Source organism: Panicum virgatum, chromosome 9K (genome assembly GCF_016808335.1).
Source record: "Panicum virgatum strain AP13 chromosome 9K, P.virgatum_v5, whole genome shotgun sequence".
Taxonomy (NCBI): domain Eukaryota; kingdom Viridiplantae; phylum Streptophyta; class Magnoliopsida; order Poales; family Poaceae; genus Panicum; species Panicum virgatum.
This window is the reverse complement of record NC_053144.1, coordinates 5,591,513-5,616,973: the sequence shown is the minus strand read 5'-3', so window position 1 is coordinate 5,616,973 and position 25,461 is coordinate 5,591,513. Positions and strand designations below refer to the sequence as shown.

The 25,461-nt window shown below is 50.2% G+C and overlaps 5 protein-coding genes, 3 long non-coding RNA genes and 1 other non-coding gene across 9 annotated transcripts; 5 read left to right on the top strand and 4 right to left on the bottom strand.

Moving 5' to 3' along the window:
- Positions 1-4,646: 4,646 nt before the first annotated feature.
- Positions 4,647-6,460, bottom strand: LOC120649617. The gene has a single exon (XM_039926458.1). The coding sequence runs from the start codon at positions 6,234-6,236 to the stop codon at positions 4,929-4,931; it is 1,308 nt and encodes a 435-aa protein (XP_039782392.1). The 5' UTR covers positions 6,237-6,460; the 3' UTR covers positions 4,647-4,928.
- Positions 6,461-8,160: 1,700 nt separating this feature from the next.
- On the top strand, positions 8,161-9,166 carry LOC120649616. The gene is made up of 3 exons (XR_005665312.1): positions 8,161-8,310; positions 8,385-8,641; positions 8,725-9,166. It is a non-coding gene; the product is annotated as an uncharacterized LOC120649616 (long non-coding RNA).
- A 20-nt stretch (positions 9,167-9,186) lies between these two features.
- Positions 9,187-10,386, top strand: LOC120648984. Its single transcript, XM_039925600.1, has 2 exons — positions 9,187-10,139; positions 10,251-10,386. The coding sequence occupies exons 1-2, from the start codon at positions 9,187-9,189 to the stop codon at positions 10,384-10,386; spliced, it is 1,089 nt and encodes a 362-aa protein (XP_039781534.1).
- A 133-nt stretch (positions 10,387-10,519) lies between these two features.
- LOC120648483 lies at positions 10,520-10,956 on the top strand. Its single transcript, XR_005664963.1, has 2 exons — positions 10,520-10,710; positions 10,795-10,956. It is a non-coding gene; the product is annotated as an uncharacterized LOC120648483 (long non-coding RNA).
- A 3,847-nt stretch (positions 10,957-14,803) lies between these two features.
- On the bottom strand, positions 14,804-16,658 carry LOC120649613 (40S ribosomal protein S29). The gene is made up of 3 exons (XM_039926457.1): positions 16,488-16,658; positions 16,168-16,267; positions 14,804-15,062 (listed from the first exon to the last, which is right to left on the bottom strand). Exons 1-3 carry the CDS (start codon positions 16,547-16,549, stop codon positions 15,054-15,056), a joined length of 171 nt encoding a protein of 56 aa, XP_039782391.1. The 5' UTR covers positions 16,550-16,658; the 3' UTR covers positions 14,804-15,053.
- A 302-nt stretch (positions 16,659-16,960) lies between these two features.
- Positions 16,961-19,854, bottom strand: LOC120649612 (elongator complex protein 4-like). The gene is made up of 8 exons (XM_039926456.1): positions 19,613-19,854; positions 18,878-19,131; positions 18,711-18,786; positions 18,207-18,363; positions 17,928-18,006; positions 17,648-17,807; positions 17,467-17,558; positions 16,961-17,389 (listed from the first exon to the last, which is right to left on the bottom strand). Exons 1-8 carry the CDS (start codon positions 19,758-19,760, stop codon positions 17,225-17,227), a joined length of 1,131 nt encoding a protein of 376 aa, XP_039782390.1. The 5' UTR covers positions 19,761-19,854; the 3' UTR covers positions 16,961-17,224.
- LOC120649615 lies at positions 19,025-20,064 on the top strand. Its single transcript, XR_005665311.1, has 2 exons — positions 19,025-19,162; positions 19,487-20,064. It is a non-coding gene; the product is annotated as an uncharacterized LOC120649615 (long non-coding RNA).
- An 842-nt stretch (positions 20,065-20,906) lies between these two features.
- TRNAQ-CUG lies at positions 20,907-20,978 on the top strand. The gene has a single exon. It is a non-coding gene; the product is annotated as a tRNA-Gln (tRNA).
- A 66-nt stretch (positions 20,979-21,044) lies between these two features.
- On the bottom strand, positions 21,045-25,461 carry LOC120649611 (probable LRR receptor-like serine/threonine-protein kinase At2g16250). Its single transcript, XM_039926455.1, has 4 exons — positions 23,531-25,461; positions 22,551-22,679; positions 21,985-22,007; positions 21,045-21,862 (listed from the first exon to the last, which is right to left on the bottom strand). Exons 1-4 carry the CDS (start codon positions 25,141-25,143, stop codon positions 21,279-21,281), a joined length of 2,349 nt encoding a protein of 782 aa, XP_039782389.1. The 5' UTR covers positions 25,144-25,461; the 3' UTR covers positions 21,045-21,278.

The window sequence follows — 25,461 nt, the reverse complement described above, 5'->3', positions numbered from 1 at the left end:
TTCACCCGTCAACGGTCCCGGACCCGTCCTCTGGTTAGGAAAGGTCCGGGAGCACCACATGTTCCGGAAGAAGCAGACGCTCAGCCTGAACAGCCGGGGGCTCCGGACCTCCCGTGGAGGTCCGGGTCCCCGCGGAATCCCGGACCCCCCTTTGGGGTCTCGGACCCCCGGTATAGTAACCGGACCCCTCGCCAAGGGAAGGAATCGACACTCCGCCTCGGGGAGGTCCGAAGCCGCCACATGTCTGCAAGCACAGACACGTATCTAAAGCCGCTTGGTCTCCATATTAAGGTTCACCTACCGCTGTATTCATTGCGGTAGGAGGACGTCCGCATTGATGTAGCAGAAGCCGAGGCGATTCTTTGACCAGGGGGCACTATTGATCGCATATTACCAAGATGCATAGTGGGGCTGCTGGCGCCGCCCACGCCGCGCCTGTCAGTCTGCCATAACAGGTGGATACGACGGCTCGGCTTCACCCATTATGACGCCTACATAATAGCCTCAACAGGTCACGCCGCAAGCTACGATTCCCCAACGGGCACCTTACTGACGGGACAAGAGAAGACCACCCTTCGTCAGAGGGCTAGCAGGGCATGGAAGCGTATCGGAGGAAAGATTCGTAACCACTGTAGCCATTTGACTACTCTGCGCAGTATGATGCACAGTCACGTTGGGCCCACTTGTCGGGGCCCCAACGTCCTATGTATCCGCACCCCTTGGTCTATAAAAGGGGGGCGCCCGCTAGAAGAAAAACTCAGGCTGGGTGAGAGCCAAGACCCGGCAGAGGATAGATTCACACACAACAGAGATCAAAACTTCTCCCAGTAGATGTAGGGTATTACGCTCCGGCGGCCCGAACCACTCTAGATCGTGTGTTCTTGTGTGCCTATCTCAGAGCTAGATTAGCCTAACCGCCTAGTACCTTCCCGAGCACTCCCTCTCTGGGAATAGGCGGGTGCGTTCCGCCACCCGGCTGTGGGTGCCCTAGAAATCCCACGACAGGTGCCCAGGTGATATGTCGTCGGATTATGTTTCTAAGAATACGTTTGTTTCGTATAGTTCTACTTATAAGACGATGATTAAGATATCTTAATTGCTACTGCATAGGGGCCACACAGGATATCTTTGAGGCGAGCTTCGAAGACTGGAGTCGATTATTTTCTATACCTAATCAGCAGGCCGATCCTACCTTCCAGACACTTGTGGCCACCGGACGTCCCGGTAGAGACGTAGGGCCTCCAGACCGACACACCTACCCTACAGACCACGTCCACGCACAGCGTAAAAGAGGTCGACATGACCGGGGTGGTTAGGAGGTGCTTCTAGTTGTTTCTGTATTTTTGTTATGGACATGTCGTCATGTTATACTTATTTCGTTCTCATGCATCACCTATTTCGTTCTCAGTTGCGTATGTATATGAATTGCTAAGTTATACTTTTCATATTCATCTACTTTACTAACGGTTTTTATTTCTATCTAAAATATTTAAAACCACATCTAATGCCGCACTGCCGCACTGACGGCCAAGGTTTAACCTGCGGGAGGGGCCTGCCGCCCCCCTGCCGGGCGGCGGGTAGGCTTACCGCCCCGCCACCAGGCGGGCTGCCGAGCGGCAGCCTCCCCCAAGGGCCAAAATGCGATTAAAAATAAATTTTATTTACATTAAAGTCCCTACCGCCCGGCAGGAGGGCGGCAGGGGGCCGGCCGCCCCGCAGCCGGGCGGTAGGGGTATAAATCTGTAAATTATGAAACCGAAAATATATTTCTGTAAAAAACGATTTTGAAAAATATAAAAATAAAAAAAACGCTGCATCTCCTAAAACCTGCGGACTGCGGATCTTGGGCCTCAAGGAACTAATGCTGGGCTTGGCCCTCTTTTGAAAGCGGCGTACAGCCCATTCATCGGGCAGATGCGGGCTGGGAAACTGGTCCTTGGATTCAGGGAGGGAGTGCGGTTCCCTTCGCCGACGCTCTCCAACGACCGACGCCGTCGGCAGCGGCCGACGGCTGTCGCTCCATCGTTAGCTGTCACGCGCCGGCCGAGACACTTCTGCCGCCCGCGGGACGCGGCCCGTGCCCGGCACGAAATGAATCGGTACTGCTGCCTGCCCTTGCAGCTGCACCCTGCTGAAAGCGCCGCGAAGCAGCGCTGCATGCACGGCGCGGCGGTGCGGCGGCCCATAACGCGGTGCCCCGGCCAACCCCACCCGTCGACGTAGCTGGCGATCGTAGGGTGGCTACTGGCTACACATAAACCAGAGGTCGTCACGCCGACGCCGCGCACCGGAGCTCCCGACGGCGGGCGGGCACAGAAGATCCCGGCCGTTCGAAGGGCCAAGCCCCAAGCGGCCCAGGCCCAAGCGGCGCCGTACGTGCGTGTACGTGACACGGGGCTGACGACAGCCACAGGGACGAGGGCCGGATCTGCTGCGTCAGCGTGTGGGATCATGTCAGCTCGGGCCGAAAGCCACGGCCCTCGCGTACGGCCGCCGTAGCGCTCGCGCCGCTGCGCCCGCAGCCGCAGAGCTGGCCGGCCGACGTCAATCGCGTGCCCGGATCGGGAGAGCCCGGGTGGAGTGGTGTGGTGTGCGGTGCTCATCGCCAGCGCGCGCGCGCGGCGTCCGTCCGGAGAGCCCGGCCGGGGCCCGCCCGACGGCGACGGGACCCGGCGTCCGTTGCGGGTTTTGCGTCGCGTGACGAGCCGAGCTGCGGCTGCGTCCGTGTGCATGCTTCATCGGTTTCTCCGTTGATCCCAGAGCGGCGTGAGCTGGCGGGATTTGGATGTGTTTAACGACGACCAGAGGAAGCCTTGGCTGCCTGGCCAGTTGGGCAATCTAGCTGGTCCGGGGGCTTGGCTCTCTCTGAACTGTCGACCCGCCCGCCCGCCTCCACCGCGCGCGCGCATCGTTTTCGCGGTGATCAAGCAACAGATCAGGGCTGGAGTACTGGTGGCTCCGGTGGGGGCGCCTGCCGAGAAGCTACCGTAACCCATTGTGCCCGACGGCTGCGTTCTGAAATCATAGGACGCCGTGGCTACGTGTATAGATTCTGAAAACTACCGGTTGGACGAGACGCCTTGCGGGTGTGGAAGCAAATAAGCAATGCTGCCACGTAAACTCGGCCACGCTGGATTCCGGTGGAGTTAAGCGAAAGGTCGCTGTCCGAGTGCATGAGATAGCAGCCGGTCGCGGTAAGCGAGTGAGGTGTTAATTCAAAGTACAACCCGAATTCCATTCGGAGATGGGATTTATCCTTAGCAAGAACGAAGGTTCATGTGCATGGTATAATAGCCTAATCAAAGACATCACATCCGTTGTTATAAAAAAATAGACATCACATCCTTGCCATGGTAAGAGCATCTCAGCAGACTGCTTATCTCTCATACTCTATATATTTTTTATCTTCATTATCAATAATACTTTTTATATTTTTTGTTAGCAAGTGTTGTAGCAGATTACTTAAAGAATAGATACCTTCTATTATCAAAATGATAAGTTTTTCGTATTAGGAAGAGAAATAGATAATCTACTGGAGATGTTCTAAAAACTTGAAACTAGAGATGCAAGTCCCGTCTCTTTTGGATCATTGGATCGACCCAAAATTTTATAAAATAAACTAGAATGACATGCTGTATAATTAGTTCGGGAGAGAAAATAAACTAAAATGACAAACTCAAAAAGACTAATGGATATATTCACTTGCATCCCAACCTGGAACCCCAGCCGATCTGTATTGCCATGGGTTGGGCTAAAATGCATTCTCTAGGCGCGTGTGGTGTACACTCTGCAGGAGTGCCATGAATATTTACTGAACTCCAACATGGTCCCTCCATCAGGTTTCCTCTTCGTTTGGTCTGGCTGTCCTAGCAAGCCCGGCGTAATGAAGGCCACAAGTACCTGCTGGTCCAAGAGGCCAACTCCGCGGGCCACAATGGGATTTGCCAAAACCAAGAACCCTAACCACGCCGTAATCGCCGTGGGTTTACATGAGATCGACTAATCCTCCTCATTTTTCTCTCCGTCCGGTTAGGTGGTTGCGATGGATTCCTTTTTGCCCGGAGCGGGCGGACCCAGCTCCACCGCGGCAGCAGCAGACAGCCAAGGGAAAAGGAGTAGCATGCCCTGCACAGCTGGGCGCCAATCCCAACAAACTCACCAGCACTAGCGCCCGCACTCCACTGCTCGCCTCCCTCGCGGGGCCCCCACGCCGCCCGGCCAACGAGTGGTGGGCGTCGGCGCGTGCCCACTGCCGCGCCACAGTGCCCGCCCCGCCCCGGAGGGGCATGGCGGACCCGCCGTGCTCCCCCGCAACCTCCCTCCACCCTCCTCTGCCATGCCATGCCGGATCCCTCCACAGTCCACACACAGCTCCTACTGTCCTTTGCCCTGCCTTTCATGGTCCTTTTTTCCCCTCTCTTTTTGAAAATCTTTCTGCCAAGATTGACTGGACTGTTTGTGTTGATTGATGATCTACAGCCCGATCTACGAATAACCTGTTTGCAAATGCGAAGGCACTGTCGCATGCAACCACAGAAAGGAGAGCTTGTAGATTAGATTCTATGCTTTGCCGCGGGGTGGAGGCAGTGATGCAGGCAACCTGCCTTAATTTGAATTTCAGCCATCGCGAGAACACATCAAGATCATTTCAATCGAACTGGAGGCACTTGACTTTCTTGATCACGAATTGCTCTGGATTTATAGAGATCCAAAAAAGAGGACGCCCTACATGGCTAAAGCGAAGCAACCAACCAAAAAATCTCACCACACCACTCTCGCGCTCACAAAAAAAGGGTCATCTTGATCAACTAGCCGATCACCCAAATCGAACTACTCCAACAAACTAACGCTAAAGCACGCATCTGCCGCAACTACTTATGTACAATTTGCTCGTGAATCGTGGTCGCCGCCGGTTGCCCGGTGGCCGGTCACCGGAGAAGGTCGGCCTGCGGATGGGAGAGCTCCTTCCTCAGCCGGTGCGAGAAGAGCCTGCACGCGTCCATGCTCAGGTCCACGGCCGCCGCGAGGGCCACGAACGCCGCCGCGTCCTCCGCGCACCCGATGTGCGCCACGCCGACCTCCACCGTAGGCTTGCTGCACCGGCCCTCGCCCTGGACGGCGGCCGACATGACGAACCCGCGGTAGTTCCCCAAAGGCCAGTTGCTGAAGTCGCCGCTGCCCCTCGGGCTGCACCCCGGCGTGCCGCCCCGGCTGAGCGGCTGCGCGGCGGTGAGGTCGATGGCGAACTTGCCGCCCTTGGACGAGGGGATGGAGGACTCGGCGAGTGGGACGGCGTGGTCCACGCCGGGGAGGAGGAGATCGAAGTGGTAGCCCAGGCTGTCGGACGCGCCGGCGCCGCCGCGCTCGCGCCAGCACTCGAGGCGCGCCCAGGGCTCCCAGGCGCCGTCGCCGGCGGGGCGGAGGACGAGCCAAGCGCCCGGGTTGGAGCGGCTCACGCGGTCCGTACCCGGGGAGGGCACGAAAGGCGTGACCATGGACGCCATCGCGACGGGGGAGCCCGACAGGTCGTGCACCGTCACGGACCACCCCTTGCGCTCCTTCCCCGACGCCCCCTCGCGCTCCGGCTGCATCCCCGGCCTCCGCAGGTCGCTGTTGCTGCGGCACCCGAACTTGCAGGTGAACATCGGCTGCTTCATGCTGCCGCGCACCTGCAGCACCTGCGGGCTGCACTCCGGCTCGCCGTCGAACTCGAACACGAATCGCGGGTCGGGCTCCGCGCGGACGGTGAGGCTGAGCTCCGCGGCCGCGGGGCCGCCCTTGCCGGCTCTCTTCCCGATGGAGATCCATCCGCTGTGCAGCACCGCGGGCTTGGCCTCGGCGCCCTTGAGGTCGAGCGGGATGGTAGCCTTCCCCAGCAGCCGCCCGGAGCTGACACCACAGGTACTCCCCTTCCGGCCGGCGTATACCGCGACCTTGAGGACCGCCTCCCCGCGCGAGGAGAAGAGCGACGGCTTCCCGTTGAACCACTCCAGGTCCGCCTTGGACAGATGGACCGCGGCGGCGAGAACCCCGGACGCCGGCGCCTGGTCGCCGCCGTCGAAGGGCACGAGCGGCGCCGGGACGCTCTGGGCCGGCATCTTCCCGAGCCGGATCTTGCAGTAGCACGGCGACGTGGACGGGTGGACGCCCGCGCCTGCGCCGGCGGCCGGCGGCGCCACCGGCATTCTGAGCGAAAGGTTGCCGACCAGCACCCGCACGAACGGGCACGGGTCCATGGCCGCTGCTCCTCTGCTGTCACACCTCCCAAATTCCCCGGGAAACTCGCCCTGATCCGCTCGGATTGGCGAAGGCCGGCGGCGCAATGCGGTGCCAGCGAGGGCGATGGCGTCGTGGTGAGGGAGATGAGATAATGGTGGGGAGGAGTTGGGCCGGGTGGTATAAGAATCTGGTGTGGAAACGCCGGGGCCGGGGTGGGAGGAGCCAGGCTGGATCCTGGTGTGCCGTGGCCGCGAGACACCAATCCACCTACGCCCACTTGCGCCCGGGCCCGGACGGCGGGGCCCTAGCGTCAGTGGTCAGTGTCGTCTCGTGGGGTTGGGGGTTGGCGCGGGTGGTGTGCGTGGGGGCGCGGGCGAGCTGGAGCCGCGCGGGATCCGAACGGGCAGCGCCGGGCGCGCGCGGCGCTGCTGCGCTGTGGCCTGGCCTGCGCCGGGTTGGTTTGCGGCCTCCTTTTCGGTTGGAGTTGGGCCGAGTTGGAGCCAACGTTTAAAATTTCGGTGAAATTTTGGTGAAATTTCGGTATTTTTTTCGTTTTCGGTAGTTACCGGAAAGTGGAATTTCGGTAAATTTCGTTTCAAAATTCAAAAATTTAAAAAAATTTGTAAAAAAATATATAAAAAATATGATAAAAAACTAGGTGTTTTTCTAAACAATTAGCACTTGAAGTAATTGAAAAATAAGTTGATTTGGTTGGTTAAAATCACTAAATGGTTTCGGACCCGTTAACCAATAATAAACCCGTTAAGCGTTTAAACCTACCCAACTCACCTGGGTCCGCCCCGACGCAGCTCGTCACTCTTCCAGTGCCTTCCTCGCTCTCCTCTCTTTTCCCCTTCGTCCCTCCGCCCTTCCGCCGCCGCCAGCAGTAGATTTCGGCGCGTAGCACCGAAATTTCGGCGGAAAAACACCGGATTTCGGCCGGAATGTAGAGGATCCCGCTGCTGGGAAGGCGCGGCGGCATACCGCTGCATCCCGACCGGATTTCGCTGTCTTACCGGCGAAAAAACGCTACTTCTGTCCGGATTTCGGCGCTGGCTCCGGGAAAGAAAGGTATGAGAGAGTATTTTGCGATGGTGATGCTTGTTGATGTTGATCTAAGTTAGTTACTGCTGATATGTGATGAACTTCATGCTAGTTAGAGGAAATTGGGAAGCTAGGTTAGAGGAAATGTTAGGATTTGTTAGTTGATTTGGCATGGAATGTATAGAAAAAATCATTCAAACATTTTGGATATGAATTGTATTGAATATTAGTGATGAATTTAATAGCCGATTCATGAACTTACACCGTGCTAGTTTGTATGATGAAAAAGAGCACGAATTGTAGATACTATGTGATATTCATGAACTTACACCGTGCTATTTTTCTGTAATTGTAGGACAATGCCAGACGTAGTTTGGGAGCATGGCCAAAAGGTCGGGGGTGGTTTCAAATGCAAGTATTGCAGGGAGGAGAAGGGTGGGGGAGGAGCAACACGGTTCAAAGAGCATTTGGCACATAGGGGGAAAGATGTGAAGGACTGCCCTTCGGTTCCGATCGAAGTTAAGCAATTCTTTAGTGAGCAGTTGGACAGGAACAAGGTTAGAGCAAAAGCAAGGGCCCGAGAAAGAGTGCTGAGGGACCAAGCAGCAAGGGGGCGGCACACTGACCTAGAGGAGGAGGGTGGCCAGGGGCACGACGAGGATGCAGAGCTACAGGCTGCCTTACACCAGTCCCGCCAAGAGTATGACTTTATGCAGCAAGCTGGGCCACGATACGAGAGGGGTGGCGGATCTGGAGCTGCTTCTGGATCTATAAGTGGTGATGTTGGAGGCAGTGGTGGACCACAGCCTTCGATGTTCAGAAGGAGTCAGTCACAAGTCCCCGAGAGGGTTAGGGACTACCACCTAGGTTTGAGCAGTGCTCCACGACAGCAAAGGATTGATACCGGCCCATGAACTGTCAAGGGGAGGACATCAAGAGAGCTTCTAGGGAGGGCATGGGCGAAGGCGTGCCATGCTGTCGGTATTCCCGGCCGGAAAGTCGATGACCCATACTTTAAAGCTGCGATCGTGGAGACCCAGAAACAAGGTAACAATGTATATTTTGAGCTACATTACATATCCTTTATTGTGATCTTAATGCTTTCTCTTCTATGACCGCAGGTGTTGGAATCAAAATACCATCAGGGAGGGAGATAGATGGAAAATATTTGGATGAGAATGTGAAGGAGATAGAGAAAGAGATAGAGAAGTGGAAGAACGAGTGGGATGAATGTGGAGTCACGATCATGTGTGATTCGTGGACGGGGCCTATGCGTAATTTGGTCATTAATTTCTTGGTGTATAGCGGTGGCACCATGTATTTCTTGAAGTCCATCAATGCGTCCGACAAAATACAGGACCATCAATACTTGTTGAAGGTAAGTCCATGTATCGATGCATTGTTCTCACCTTGGCATAAAATATAGTACCATACGCATATCACATTGGCAATGTTGTGCAGGAGATACGAGCAGTGGTCATGAAAGTGGAGCCTCACAATGTGGTTCAGCTTGTCACGGATAATGGTTCGAACTACAAAAAAGCCTGCAAAATTCTCTGTCACGAGTTCCCTACCATTGCATGGCAGCCTTGCCTTGCCCATACCATCAACCTTATGCTGAAGGACATAGGGAAGTGGCCGGAGCATGATGCTTGTATTCGAAGCGCGCAACGAATTTGCAGCTGGCTCTACAACTCCAACAGTTTACACAGCATGATGAGGGAAGCCATCGGTGGAGAGTTGGTCAAGTGGAATGTAACAAGATTTGGGACCAACTACATGTTCCTTGAAAGCATGTATAAGAAGAAGGACCAGTTCATGACATGGTTAGTGTCACCTGAGTTCCGACGGTCCCGCCACTTCAAAAGTGAAACTGGAAGGTACATTTATGAATGCATCACAAGTCTTGAATGGTGGGTGAATATGGAGTATGTGATCAATGATGTTGAGCCTCTGTACATGTTTTTGAGATTTACTGACACAGACAAGACACCTAATTTGAGTGAGGTGACAATGGAGTATCAAAACATGAGGCAGACATATGCCAGCAAGTTCAGCAGTGACTACCCCCGGTTTGAAAAGATCATGGCTGTGATAGATGCAAGGATGACCACAGTGATGTCAGGCACATATATGGCCACTGCTTGTGCTCTTAACCCTTATGTGCAGTACAGTTTGGGCACATCACAGAAAGTCATGGCAGTAATGCGCAATGGCCTGGAGAAAATGTTGGATACTAATTCAGCAGCAATTGCATTGCAAGAATTTGAAATATTCAGGACGAAGCAAGGTGAGTTCTCTAGTGACATTGCTAGGCGAATGGCCATTGACCGGAAAACTTCACCAGCTGCTTGGTGGGCTACATTTGGGGGAGATACACCAGTGTTGCAAAGGGTCGCCCGACGCTTGTTGTCGCAGTGTGCAGCCTCTAGTGGATGTGAAAGGAACTGGAGCACATTTGCTTACATCCACACCAAACTGCGCAATAGGTTGAGCCACCAGAAATTGGACAAATTGGTCTTTGTGAACTACAACCTCCGCTTGCGTCTGCAACGTGCTACTAGAGGGGTCGATCCATATGACTATGATCCAGTTAGCAGTTTCATGGATCTTTCTTTGTACCGGCAGTCATCAGCAATTCAAGATTGGATGAAGCAATCAAGGTCCAATGGAGACCCAGCATTTGATGAAGACTCTGACTTCACTGACACTCCATTGCCGAGCCAGATGTTCACTGACATAGGCTCTTCTCATGGTCACGATGAAGATGTGGAGACATGGGCCGAAGAAACAATTGGGGACACACATCTGGGAAAAGAGAAGACTAAGATTGGTCCCGAAATGAGAAAAGGGAAGAAACCACGCACTGAGGAGGAGTTAGGTAGTGACGATACCACACCTGAGCCTAGTGGTGGTGAGGACATTGGTGATGATGATGATGATGATGATGATGATGATGATGATGATAATGATGATGATGATTCCAGTAGCAGTGAAGTTGATGGCAATGATAGCAACGAAAGTGGTGGTTATCGTATATCTCCTACTATAAGGTTCACTGGGGAGGAGGACTTCACCCATGCAACACAAGATACAGATCATGGAGCACCTACTTCACAATGACAAACAACATCGACACATCGACATGGTCGACAGGCCCCACTTGCATATGATGAAGATAGCTCCAACTCTACCTCCAGTGGTCAGTTTTACAACCCTTACAGTACTTCTCCCCCTGCAGGGGGCTTTCTGTGGCCACCACCAGGGGTGGTAAACCCGCCACTTCCGCAGGCAGTTGTAGCATTGCCTTATTTGGATTATCACGGCTACCTACCATATGGAGCTCCACAGTTGCAATATCGCCCACCTACGTACGTGTATTTGCCACCAACAGACGAGCCGTATGAGGGACCACCGGGAGAGAGATTTGAGGACTGAAGAATGCAGGTACTTATCCTATCAACAGAACTTATCTATACGTTTTGCTTCCTCTACTTATTCAATTTATTTCACATAAATATTTAAATGCAGAGAATATGCTACATGGATTATTCTGGACTATGTCTTTGCCTCTGTTGTATCTTTGGATTGTAATAATTCTAAGGGACTTTGGATGTATTGCGTTCTATGTGTGGACTTTGGACATGAGTTATGTGTAATAATTCTAATGGACTTTGGATGTATTACGTTGTATGTGTGGACTTTGGACATGAGTTATGTGTTAAATGGTGTATTTGTCATTGTTTTGTGGAGTTATATATATGTTATGCATTATGAACTGTCAATATACACATAATCAGGGGAAATTTTGCCAAAATTTTCAATTTTTCCATATATACACATCATTTTCTGTTAATTTGCATCATTTTACGGTGACAAAACCGAAATTTCGGTCGAAATCACCGAAATTTCGGTCGAAATCACCGAAATTTCGGTCGGAATTCACCGAAATTTCGTTTTTTGAATTTGAATTCACTTTCCGTTCGGAATTAGCGAATTTCAGCGAAATTTCGATCGAAATTTCGTTTCCGTCAAACGGCGGGATTCGGGAAAAAAACAAAAAGGTAAACCCTGGTTGGAGCTAGCTGGCAGCTGCGAGCCTGTGCGACTCGTGTGCTCCAGCCAACGAGAGAGCGTGGGCCCAAGGAACTGTGTTGCTGACCCCATTTGTCAGTTGGCGGCTGTAGCTATCGGGATTGGATTGGATCTCTGAGTGCGTGGGCCCAGCGCGTGGAACATCTGACGCGGCTGCTGTTGCAGTGTTGCGTTTTCCGTTTTCTAACGGCCATAGAGCCGTGTTTGCGTGGCCCAGAAAATTTTTTCGGTGTTTCGATCACTTAAGGTATTAAATAAAGTCTAATTACGAAACTATTTCCACAACTATGGTACTGTAGCTAATGAGACCTTTGATCGTACGATTAGAGGATGATTAAACGCGGTGTCGTGGTGTGCAAACCCACAGCCGGGTGGCGTAGTGCACCCGCGCTAAACCCAGAGGGTGAGTACTCGGGGGTTAGTTAGGATTAGCCCAATCTCGGTTGATGAACGCGATGAACACAACAATTTAGAGTGGTTCGGACCGCTGGAGCGTAATACCCTACGTCCACTGTGTGTTGTATTACTTGTGCTCTCAAGAGGTTGAGAGCAGGGTTGTTCGGCGTGAAACCGAGCTTGTGTTGTGAGAGTCTTTCAGTGTCTGAAGTGTGCAGCGAGCGCCTTCTTTTTATATCTCAAGGGAGTCGCGTACATGACCGTTGAGTCACCGACAGGTGGGGCCAACGATGTAGTATAAAATGACATACTGTACAGACATTATGGCATTGCAGGCGATGGAGATCTCATTCCTGGATTTCCTTGCTCTGCCCATAGGAATCCTCCGTCCGGCATAGCCATGCCCTGTGTTGTCGAAACAGCGCCAGGGTGTAGCTTGCTGCGTTGCCTGCAGCGTAGCTGAACGGGCCGTGTAGCTTGCGGCGTAGGTGTTATGATGAAAAGGTGCCGTGCCGTCGTATTCATTTTAATGCGGCAGATGGACTCTGCGCGGATGCGGCAGCACTGTGTACCTCGATAATATGCGGTCTACAGTGAGGCCTGACAAAGCTGCCCCGCGTTCTGCGGTGGGTGTGCGAGTCTTCCAGCGGAAGACTCCAGCCCGCGGGACACGTGGCGCCCCCGGATCCCGCCCCGGCGGTGTATTGGTTCTACGCGCGTGGGAGGTCCGGACGGGCGCGGGGAGGTCTATGGGGGTCCGAGCCCTCAGCTGTTGGCGCGGAGCTTCCCCTCCCCAGGGACACTGTAGCATCACTGAAGCCAATTATAATGGAACTTGGCTCATTAAATTCGCCTCGAAAAGTTATACTCATCCGTGAAAAAATTTTGTAAATAAACTTCGTTTAATACTTCATGCATGCATTCATTTTTTTTGAAAAAATTTTCAGAGTGTCAACCAAACGAGACCTTGGTTTCACCCGGAGGGCGAATAATAATGTGGCAGGACTTTTTGGCAGCTGGCAGCTGATTTTGCGAGCGGGGCAGTACGTGATTACTACTAGCCATTTGCGTTTACCCGTTCAGAGATTTAAGTAACTAGTAGTTGTCTTTTACAAAAGCACAGGATTAATCTTCGGAATATGCTCTATTCTTGACCATGTTGACGAAGCTAAAAACTCTCTTGTTCCGAACAAGATCCGAAACGGAAAACTCCAAAAGCTATTCACAAACCACAAGACCAGCAATTAGTAGCATTTGTGTGTTTTTTTATACAAAAACCACTCTGGTGTGCACGTAGAAAAGAGCGTTGGGAACGGTAATTTGTTGGCGTCCGTCTTCGTCTGCAGGCGCCGCACGTTGGGGTCTCAGGTGCCGTGAATTGTCGTTTCGGGCGAAGGCGAGCAGCGCGCCGGAGCCGTCATGTGCAGGACAGCCAGCGCAGCACGGTCAGCTGCACGAGCGCGCCCGGAATGTTTTGAAGAATCCAATGCGAGGGGTAGGCTATAGCGTGGCAGGTCAGCTCAGCCTCAGCTGGTGCCCTCATCCAGTAACCACATTTTTAATACCCGCGCTAATCCAGGGGGGCCAAGGGAGCCGGATCCGTCATGTGCGAGTCGCAGGGGCAAAGGATTATTTATTAAAAAGAAAAAAGAAACGGACGCGCACGGGTGGCTGCTGGACACTCAGCTGACCCAGCGGAGAACAGCGAGGAGCCACTGCTGGAGGAACAGTGAACCCTGCCTCACTCCATGCCGATGACTCATATCTGATCTAAACAAAAAATTATTGTATTTTATTTTATGGGGAAAAAAGAGAGGAGAAGGGTGAAGGGCTGATGCCGCGCTGTCCAGCAGCTGCGGCGGTGGGGCCGCTGCACGTATCCATCAAATTATAAGCGCCTCATTATTCCATTCCCCAAGTTGCCTATTAACTAATCCGGCCTCCCTCCGATCACGCCCGTTCCCCACCCACAGATAGACCCCAAGGAACTTGCGAGGCCCGTGGGTCCGGGTGAGCCGGAGACCCCACAGGGCAGTGAGAGGGTGTGGACGCACCAGGGTAGTGGCGTTGGGCTGTTTCGCTTTTACGCTGGAGTCCATCCGTCCAGGCTGGGAACAGCTAGGGGCGGGGGCCCCACGTGGCTGGCTGTGGGGCTCTGTACCACCACCAGCGGCTCGGATTCCAGGCTGCTCCCTAAAAATCGATCGGCGTCGGGCTGGCTGGCGCGCGCGCTGCGCATGCGCTGGTGCCGTGGTGCGGCAGTGGCGTGCAGCTGCAGGCGCAGCGCGCGCGCGGGCAGCGGGCTGCGCCCACCTGTCCCGGGCGCTCGCCGTCGCCCCCGTCCTCGTCCGCGCCTCGCCGGGAGCGGAGAAGCTTCCCTCCGAGACACCTGGGCTGCGTTGCACGATTGATTATTGAACCGCTGGTCCAGCCATGTTTGTTGTTCGTGGCAGAGGGGATTTGAAATTGGTGAAGCAGCGCGGAGGGGGATTTGAAATTGGTGAAGCAGCGCGGCTTGCGAGTGATCGGAGCCTCGGAGGGTCGTGGTCCTGCTCCTGTACAGCTGCTGTAAACCAGCGGAACAGAGTCAAAGAGGGTAAATGATCACGAGCTCCCCTGTCAGGCTGAGTTTTGCGGGCAGCAAAGGCAGCGCCACCACAGCGGCCAGCGGGTGAACGTAACCCCACCGGGCTTGGAAGCATGAAAACTTCAAGCGCTCGGCAGTGCGCGAACAACGAACGATGCGAGCAGGCTAACCATGCTACTATCTGGGCTGTGGAGAAAAATCTCTATTAGTATGGGCCTGGCCCAATAAACTACAGTTCAAGCTGAAGAGTTGGTGGCTACTGGCTACCAAAGGAGCTCACAGTTGACATGTCCCCGTTAAAAGTGAGTGCCCGCGTTAAGCACTAGTAGTAAATACAAGTGCGACACCGTAGAGACTACACTAGTATTGTGCAATATTCAGAGTCAAAGTGACTCCAAATAATTAAGCAAATGATAAAATCACAGACGCATTTGACTCAGCGCAGATGCAGCGGCAAGAAAAAGGCATGAACCTCTCAGACGAGTTACTCCAATAGAGCCACAATAGTAACAATATTGTATTAGTCTGATCATAGCGGTTCAACATGCTCAACTAGGGTGCACTAGAGTGCCAGCCAGAATACGACTTGGTCCATTTCAAACCCAAATAATTCATTACATGGTATGATTATCACAGTACTAAACAAAAGACGGATCGAAGATGCTCCTCATCCATGCTCCCATTTTCGTGATGCTTCAGACCTCTCAAGTTTTTAGCGGTACTGCATAATAAGAGCACGCATTGTGAGCCTCAAAACAAAAAGTCACTTCTAGAATGTCTAGTATCTTATTCACTTAACTATTCAAGGAATTAGAAACACCAACTCTCTGAACAAGATATGCTTGTTCCAGTGAACACAGCACGACTATGAGAGATATGGGCTTAATTTAAATAAAAGACTTTGAATTGCCAAATGGAACAGGCAAAATACACACCTAAACTTTCAGAATAAAAAACACAGCAGAACTGTTAACCTACAGATAAAATGCCCAGCATCTTATCAGAAAACAGGCATTCAGAAACTCTAAAACAATAAGAAACACCGGTTGAATATGTGGAAACCAGCATGCTTCAGAGCTTACGTCCCAAGTGCAGCAGTAAAAGCATGCCAATTATAAACCGACTTGTACTTCAACAGCAAGAGACTTCACGGGGGTTGCAAATTGCTAACCACCAAAAATCTGAGAGCAAAGTCTTGCTACTACCTTACTATTGCAAACAAACGAATTAGACTGTTACTATACATAGTACAAATGGATAGTAAGGGAATTGCAAATAAAACATGCCGATTATTGGCCAACTTTTACTATAGGAGACTTCACAGGTATTCAAGATCGCTAACTACCAAAATATGAGAGCCATAGTTCTGCTACTACCTTTCTACAGAAAATAAAAGAACTACACATACTCTACATTGCCAGGTACAATGTTAGGATAATCACACCACAATCTCACAAATTTACTAGGTACTAGTCTAGAGATGACACTGGTGACCCAGAAAGACAGAAATTTCATATGTAAAGCGATAGATTAAATCCAACAGAAAAGGAGCACGAAATTATGCAACGTCCAAGCTACCATTAACAACAGGATACAAGTGCAATATTATGGGCACCATCTCTTCCAGTTCCAGTTCTATGGAACCATGTAACAGACCATTTAAACTAGTACCAGTTCGACCAACACAGATACATCGTGGCGAGGCATAGTATGTGCTATGGCATAGCAGAACAGGATAATTCATACGGTTGGGCAATATTCAACCATGCAAACCACTACCTATGTTGCAGGGAAGGAAGCAGGGGCCGGAAGGTTTTGGCGCGTACCTTGATGAAGCCGATGTCCTTGGCGTTGCTGCGGAAGCACTGCCTGCAGCACATGAGCCCGTACTTTCGGATCAAGCCGTGGGGGTTGGCGCACACACGGCTGCAATCACAAAACCATATCACGGCATCCATTAGCGACCATGTCGTTTAACTACTCCACAAGCGTAAGGGCACGCAAATCTAGCTGATCTCGGAAGCACCAAACCCCAAATACAAGCTCAAACTGACGGATTCAACGCCGGACACAGCAGTATCGCAGTTTCACGGAACATTTTCCGATTAGGTGATAGGAACGAGGGGCTAGGGGAGTAGAGGATTACCAAACCCGGGATCCGGGGCCGTAGTTCTTCGGGTGCGAGTTCCACACGTTGGAGTGTCCCATGGTGGCGGTGGCGGCGGCAGAGGTCGCGACTGGGAAACCCTAACCTTCTCTGACTTCGCTTGTGACGCTGAGCGCGTCGCGAGAATGGCCGGCTGCTTCTATAAGAAGAGAGAGGTCGGTGCCATCCTTGACTGGGCTTTCATTGGAATAAACATGGGCTGTACGATACAAATGTTAATGGGCTAAGTAAACCTTATCAAATATAAATTCAGCCCATTTATTCGACAGAGAATTTTTTGCGTCAAGAGTTAGGCGGGTCAAGCCTTTGCATGCTGTTTCATCCATCGCTATTGAGAAGAAGCGGCGGCCGAGGACGAGCCGGAAGGTCTCCAGCAATTTTTGTACTGGTATCATGGTATGCATAGCTGTCACTTTGCGCAAATATGATCGCTTTAAACGGACAACTTGAGCAAACATTCAATTTAGTATGAATTGGTGAATCACCTGCCACCAGCAGATAGTAATACACAACTTTAGCCTGTTCAAATGCTGGTAGTGGTGTGCAATAAGCTGAAAGATACATGAGGGGGGTCCAATTAACGTGAGCCATCAAACTGTCTCCAGCCTAAGAGCTAAACCTCAAAAATTTGCATTTTTTTTTTCTAGAGTAACAAGTATGTAACACAGCTGTGCTGGCGTCTTAGAGTCAAATCTGTCATACCATCTGCATCTGAACTAGAAATCAAGCAGTGAGCCTTGTGACGATGAGCAACTGCCTGATGCAGCAGATGAAGGCCCGCTTGACCCATCGACTGGAGCCTGGTTCAACCGTTCTAGCATCAGTGACCGCCTCTTATGCAGCTTCAGAGAAAGTGTGGATGCCTCTAAGATCACAGGGACCTGCTTGTCCACATATAAGGTGTCAGAACAGCTCAGCACAAAGTTTAATTTGCAGCAGTTGCTAAGTACTTTGGTACCTGGCTATTAGTATGTGCCACCTTATGGACGTGTAAAAAACCAACCATATCTTGATATCCTGTGAGGAGTTTTGCCAAGTCTTTGTCCTCATCTGTAACCACGACCGGGCAATCAAAAGGCTGCATAATATACAAGGTTGAAATGGTTATCAAGACACAAAGTTTGAAGGGTCAAGCTTGCCTGGAATCGCTTTGATCGACAACAGTGTATCTGCAAGATGTTGCCATCTCCTGCAAAAGGAATTTGACAGAACTGTACTTGGAAATGTTATAACAGCAACAGAATTAGATGAGCGCACCATGGCCTTCAGCGACCTGATAAATTGGATCATGTCCCAGTTCTGCAAATGAAGATCTAATGACTTGGAAGTTGCAACCACACCAAAATGTAGATAGAAAAGAATAAACACAAATTGGCTTCAAATTTTTAACACACTGATATTGTTGAGTTAAATTCTTGCCTTCTCAAAGTATCCACACTGGGGTGCACAGAGTGATTGTATAGCGATTCTCCCAGCAGTTAAACTTCCACCATCTTTTCTGAGTGTGGAAAACAAAAGAGATGCTCAGAATCAAAACTACAACAGACACACAGTGCATGAGTATAACCAATCTTATCGTTATCGAACAATAACAGCATGTTCAGATAGACTAACTGGTGATGAAGGGTACTGCAACTAAACCATGATATTCATCAGAGGAAGCAATTTTTGAATAATAAAATAAAAATTTAACCTCACCCTGGAAGCTTGGATAAGAAAGTGGAACAATGATCCTGGAGTTCTCTGAGATTGTCAGCATCTTGAGTGCTTACACATTCAATATTCTGCCCATTAAGTAAATGTCTTTCCAAGGGCTTCCTCAAATCAAAATCATTGCTGAATTCTTGCTTATTGTCTGCAACGATGCTAAATGAGTCAGACTTGTCATGGACATCTTGAGGGAATATGATAAAGCTGAGCTTCAACAACAGTACTAGATATTTGCCTTGATGAGGATTTTAACTTGTGTGGTCTTCATCAACTGAGCTAGGATCAGCATCAATGAGTTGATTACAAAGGCAAAGAGCCAGAAATGCTCAGCTTGCTTACCGATTGATACTCTCTCCATTTTTAATATATTTTCTAAATATCCATGTCAAGAAATTTTGAACAGTACAGGTGGCTCTATATGTACTGCATAAAATAACCAACAAGAAAACAACAGAATAAAACAAAACATTAAGACAGGGAGTGAAGGACCACCTTTATGTTCAGCACTAGAAGCCTTCTCATCCCCAAAATATTTCTTATACTGCCAAGCTATCCTCAAACCCTCATCCTGTGAAATAACATATCCACAGCAATATAAAAAGACAAATTCTCTTTGGTAATTTAACTTACTAATAATGAAAATTATTCAGGTGGCGTACACTTCTTTGTCCATCACTACATGCTCCAGCCCCCATCACTCGGCGCCTTCCATCCTCCTTTGAAGACGAAACAGGAGCAGGCAGTGTACCAAGGAACAACCGTGGCTCCTTCAAAGGTCCTGCAAAGAGCAGGGGCTGCTTGTGCATAACGCCCTGTGCCATGAAGCATCGAAGAAGCAGAAGGTGGTGTGGTGCATCAGAGTCTTCCATGATCATTACAACTGAGCCAAGAAGGAATCCACCACCCAAAATCCCTGCAAGAGAGGGCCAATAAATGGTGATTCGGTGATTACCAATGCACATCACAAACTTATAATACAAGTATTGTTTTCATTTCAATTTGCAATTTTAATTCTTATGCAGTCTTCATCACATTAGTTAACTTTCACGCATATCTAGTTTGTACTCCATACTCCTACCAAGCTAATTACTATATCCTTGTGTTCCACTTGCACATATTCCAGATAAAAGCATATCAGTTCTCCCTACCCCAGACTGGAGGTAGAAACAAGGCAAATAATAGTGTAAAGATGGAAGCAAATTAAACTTTTGCAAATATAGGTTTGTCAAAAACTTTAATTGACACTGTTTTTCTACCAAAACACGCAGATATACACAAACAGCTAAAAAAAGGCTGAACATCGTTGATGCAAGAAAAAAATCGGGGAATATAAGAAAGAGAAAGATGAATCTTCTTCACTGGAGAGGAGATTTTGGGAGCAAGAAGCTGCTTACTGTCGAGGTCGGGGATGCCCGAAGAGACGAAGGTGGCCCCGTTCGGACCAAGCTTGACGCCGGAAACGCCCGAAGAGGAGGCCGCTGGGTTGGATGCGGCGCGGGAGAAGCTGCTCCGGCCGAGGGTTTGGCCACGGGCGGCGGCCATGGTAGCGGCGCGCCGGCGGCGATGGTCTGTACGAGAGATTTCCGTGTTTCGTCCCTGGGCCCTCTATTAGCGCGGACCGGTAGGTGCGGTACGACTATTTGTTTCGGCCAAGCCCATATATGGATAACGGGCCTTTTCGTCTGACAGGTTACTAGATTGTATTCAAGAGCCCGAGGAGTCGGGGCGTGTCCGTCTTCTAGAACTTGAGGTCCCGGTGCAAACTACAAGTTGGAGCTCTAAGCTAATATAAGGTGTATTTTTATTTATCCACACCATTTTAATCTGCGCCATTGTTGACAATCCATTGCCATACTCCCTCCGTCCCTAAATAACTGTCGCTTTTGCTTCCCGAAAAATAAATTTGATTAATTTTATATAAAAAATATTAGTATTTATGATACATAATTGATATCATTAGATAGATCTTTTAATCTAGTTTTTTAATAAATTTATTTGAAGATACAAACATTGCTCGTATTTTCTACAAATCGAGTCAAATTTGTGATACGCACATCGAAAACGACACTTAAAAAGGGAAAGAGGGAGTAGAGAGCAAGTAGGATTTCAATGAGTTGAGTACAGAAAAGTCATTTGAATTAAGCATACAAGATTTTTAGGATTAGTAGCTTATCAAGATAACAAGGGCATGTTTGAAGGAGCTAAAATTGAGTGCTAAACTTTAGCACATATTAACACTCACACATATGCTAAATTTTTTAATCTAGGAAAAAAGTTTAGCCCACCCAGTAACACTCCCGTTTGTATGAGTTAGTACTAAAGTTTAGCACCTATTAGCTCTTAAATTCAAACAGACCTTAAAACAAAAGAAGACCAAACCTTGAAGCTTAAATGAGTAGTTGAAAATCTTAAAACTGGTCTACCGGGCATTGGGCACGCAGAAGAATAAAGGATGGGCAGGTGGGGGCCCATATTTTTTTGGGGCCAGGGCTAGTCATCAATGATGTTACCTATCAAGATTTTCATCATTTTATGACAGTGCAATGTAACAGCATGGATTGCATTCCCATCACCGTTGGATCACAAAAGCTGTAAACTTTCTACAAAACAACTACCAGGTTGAGGAGGCAGGCAGCATCAGCCGGACCTGTGAACAATAATATCTTTTGTTCTAATTGTCCATCAAATGGTCCCATGGTCTAGTGGTTAGGACATTGGACTCTGAATCCAGTAACCCGAGTTCAAATCTCGGTGGGACCTATTTTTTTAAAACATATTTTTTCATTCTGTTCGGCAGATTTCTGCAACTGGGGCATGATCAAGATCTCCACTAAAATTCTGTTACTCAATTCATAAGTCCAGCATGGCAAAGGGATCTGATTAGAAGCTTTTGATGGCTTGCATTTCAAGGACCCACACCTGCGGCGTCATTTATTTCCAGTACAGATTACTGAAACTATAAGAGAGGAGAAAGCTAAAGAAGGCCTACTCTGTATACACAGTTTTTTTACCTATATGCATCAAAGTGATGCACCAAAGTATTGCTAATCTGTGGTACTCCTACACAACAACAGTGTCTTCCAACTCTACGGGATCTGGGAAATTCTCCCGCGAAGCCCTCTTGAACGAGAACGAATTGTCCTCATCCTCGTCGCTTCCTGCAGTTCCGTGGGACCTAGCTTTATTTTTCTGTGCAAGTGTCTTCCCTGATGTTGGCATGACGTCCCAGCTCTGGTACTTGTTTCCATGGAATGCAAAACGCCAGCTTCGAGATGAGGTACTCTTGAGCCGAGATGAATGGGTGTGGAGCTCTTCCCTCTCCCGCACCACCCTTAGTGGGTTCTCAAGCGCTTTTAGGATGTACCGAGCAAGTGGGCGCCTAGAGGGCTTTGGATTCAGGCATGTCTTCGCGACAATAGCCACTGCCCATACTTCCTCCAGATGGTCTTCATCCACGACAAGGGAAGGATCCACAATACCAGAGACACCCTCCTTGTCATAGGCGTCGATGTAACCTAATGTTCTTGCCAACCACTCGTCTAAATCAGCATCATTTGAGCCACTCACACCAATATTTCCGGTGATTAGCTCAAGTAGCACTTTCCCAAAGCAGTAAACGTCGTATGAGGAGCTAGCTGGTGGACCTGTTAGGTGAGAAGCACATATCATAGTATTAGACCATGCTACTTTATTTTGCATAACAGAACAGAGCTCTTAGTTGAGATTGCAAATATTGAATGAAATAGCTGGTGGGCACTTTACACACCTGATCTGTTCTTGTCAAGGGACCTGCCATTAGAAACAAACAAGTACTAGCATCAGCAAAGGACCCTGTATATGAGTATATAATATATAATTCTGAACAAAACTTAAAGTTCATATGGTTAGTGTGTTTCCTGGCCCAGTACATTTTCTTAGGGGAAATGGTTGAACCAAACCTACCTTACAGAAACATCGATTCCTACTGTGCAATGACAGTGCAGTTCAGGCCATAATATTACAATTTGCAAGAGTGATAAAAAATTGCTTATGAGGATTCTCTAGATAAAGCATATAGCTAAACATTCTCTCGGCGGCGGGGGTATCTTTGAGCCCACACTGTATTTTAGGAAAAAATCCTATACGTGGTCTCCACTCCCTAGTTCAATGCGCCTGATGGTAGTGTAGCCTGTAGGTATAAAATTGAAGCTAAAGTGTGGCATCTTTTTGCATTGGCACAGAATTACTTACCTTCTTTTCGCGTTAATTTTGTTGTTGTATTAATACCACTGGGCTGATCAGACATACTAGTTTTTCCTTCTATAAGGAACATGGATGGTGTAGAAATCTTACTTTGAGGATCTGAAAATCCTAGAGAAGAAACTCTGGCTCCCTTCACTTTGTTGACTGCATATTTCGCTCAAACTCCCAAGGTGCACTTCAAATTTGTCATCAAGAAGCACACTGCTTGCTTGGATATCTCTATAGATGAAATGAAGACATCAGAAAGAAATAATAAAACATGCACTAACGGAGTAATGATTATCAACAAATCAAAAGAACTTCAGCAATTTGCTGGTATTCAGAATTGCATAGTCAAAACCATGTAAATAGGAAGAAGAGGCAACCAAATTGGGAAGTTGCAATAAATGGTGACTGTCAAGTGCACCAAAACTGAAAATTAAAGTCTCTTCGGAGACATCCAATAAAAACTGAAAATTAAACATGTTGAGTTTCTAAGAATGAGTGATGAGACCAAATAACTGCAACATCATGACGGATACATGGCGTTTTCACAAAGTAATCAAGTTATTAGAATGCCAAATCATGTTAGAATGAATAATTAACATGGAGACAACTCCGCAACAATAGTCAGCTTAAATAGATCATGCTGTGTTTATTTAGAACTTTAAGATTTGCTGTCCTCACATGCAATTGATGTTGAATGAGTGCATGCAAGTACTATTTTCCTTTTAGTTAATACAGTGTGCCAATTGATGCAGAAGGACCACAAGACCCTATGTGCAGGAAAACCCACATATGTGCAGCTACTAACCATTTAAAATGTACATGCTGAAAAAATCACCTGCATCTATCACTATCCCACTTATTGTCTCTGGTGAAATTAATCATTAAATAGCAAGCGTCTGTTCAGTGTTCAGTTTAGCTACGCGGAAGATCCACTTCCACGATCTGTTCCATCATCATGTTAATTTTGAAAATAGTCATATATCACAGCAAAATATTTACAAAACTACCATACACCAACCAACAGCTCATTGTATACAATAGCAATAGCAAATGAGGAAAGAAGACAATGTTGCTTAGGGTACCTGTGAACCAACGGTGGACTGCACTCGTCATGAAGGAAGCACAAGGCCTCAGACACACCAATAGCAATCTTGAGCCTCGTTATCCAATCCAATGAGCGCAACCCCTCTTCAACCTCCACTGACTTCTTGTGCAGTGCAGTTGTGAGGTCACCTTTTGCCATGTATGTGTAGACGAGCAATTGCTCCTCATCCTTGGCCAGATGGCCCAGCAATGGAACAATCCTCCTATGGCTATGCTTTGTGAGGAAGCTCAACTCCCCCTGCCACTTCTTTCTGCTCTTCAGATCAACCTTTTTGACGACAACTTCGAAGCCACTCTCCAGGACGCCATGGTACATGTTGCCAGAGTGCCCACGCTTGACAAGGTTGTCGTCCCCAAAACCCCTTGTAGCACGGTGCAGCTGCTCATAGTTGAAGTCATCTATGATGACAGGAACACCCTTTGGTGAACCACTGGCTCCAGGGGACGCCATGGGTGACATTGTGACAGGATTCACACTGCTACTCCTCCGCCCAGACCGAATACCCTCCTCAATCTGCTCCACGCCTCTTGCTCTTAGTCTCATCCTTCCTCTTCTTCTCAACAAGCAAAACACCAGCGCACCAAGACCAAGAGTTACCACAATTACAGCACATCCAAGGACCCCAGCCAATACGTGCTTCCATTTGTCCCTTCTCTTGCCCGTTGATGGCACTGGCAGCACCTGTGGTGGCTGTGGCTCCAGCAATGGTGATGATGGCCCGGGAACCTCCCCTAGCCTCACCCCATTCCTCGTGTAGAAGGCCTCACAATCTGCAGGGGTGCGCTGGCCTGCGGCACCAGACAAGCAGTTCATTCTGAAATCCACTACACCATCGGTCCAATTCTCAAATCCAGTTCCAACAGCCTGATCGAAGTAATTTCCTGACACATCAACAACCCAGAACCACTTCCTGAGGGCATCACCGATAGCGCCGTACAAGGAATTACCAGAAGCGTTGAACAGAACTCCAGCTCCATTACTGCCAGAGAAGGGCAGGTTCGGTAGCGGCCCGGTGAGATTGTTGCTGGAGAGATCGAGAACGCGGAGACCAGGGATTGATAGCAGCGACGCCGGAATCAGGCCGGAGAGTCTGTTACCGGCGAGAACAAGGGTGGTCAGGTTCCCGGACGTGCCGAGATCGGCCGGGAGCTCACCATTGACGCGGGCGGAGCGGAGGTCGACGACGCCGAGCGACGGCAGCAGGCCGCGGCCGAACCACGCGGGGATCCGGCCCGGGAGCGGGAACCCGGAGGCGTTGAGCGTCTCGAGCGCGGTGAGCCCCCGCAGCGGGTCGACGGCGAAGGCCGCGCGGCGTGCCCCCGCGCGGGTGCGCCGGAGCCCGGAGAGGCGGAGCTCGGCGACGCGGCCGGCGCGGCAGGTGACGCCGCGCCACGCGGCGCAGGGGTCGGCCCTGGCGGGCCAGTCGCGGGCGCGCACGCCCAGCGACGCGCGCAGGCCGCGGAGCGCGGCGGCGTCCTGCGGCGCGAGCGCGGCCTGGGGAGGCGGCGGCTGCCCCTGGGCGTCCGCGCGCAGCAGGAGCACGGCGAGGCAGAAGAAGGCACCGGCGGCGAGGCGGCAGCGCGGAAGCATGGGGAGGCGGTGGTGGTGGTGGAGGTGGCGGGCAGAGGCGGAGCCGAGCGGAGTGGGCGGGGGTGTGAGCGCGTGGAGCGGGCCGGGAGGGGCCTCATGGCGCGGCCATGGAGGTGGTGCGCGCAGGTAGGGTGCTCGCTTTTTTGGGTGGTCTGCTTGCCGATTTCGTCGGCCTCGCGGTCGTCGCGGCCTCGCTGGGGAGAAGGCAAGCGAGTTTTTTTTTTTAATCCCGAGAAGGCAAGCGAGTTGACCACGGGGAACCCGGGTGCGGGACGAGACGAGAGGGAGGAGAACCCACACACACGCACGCACCAGCGG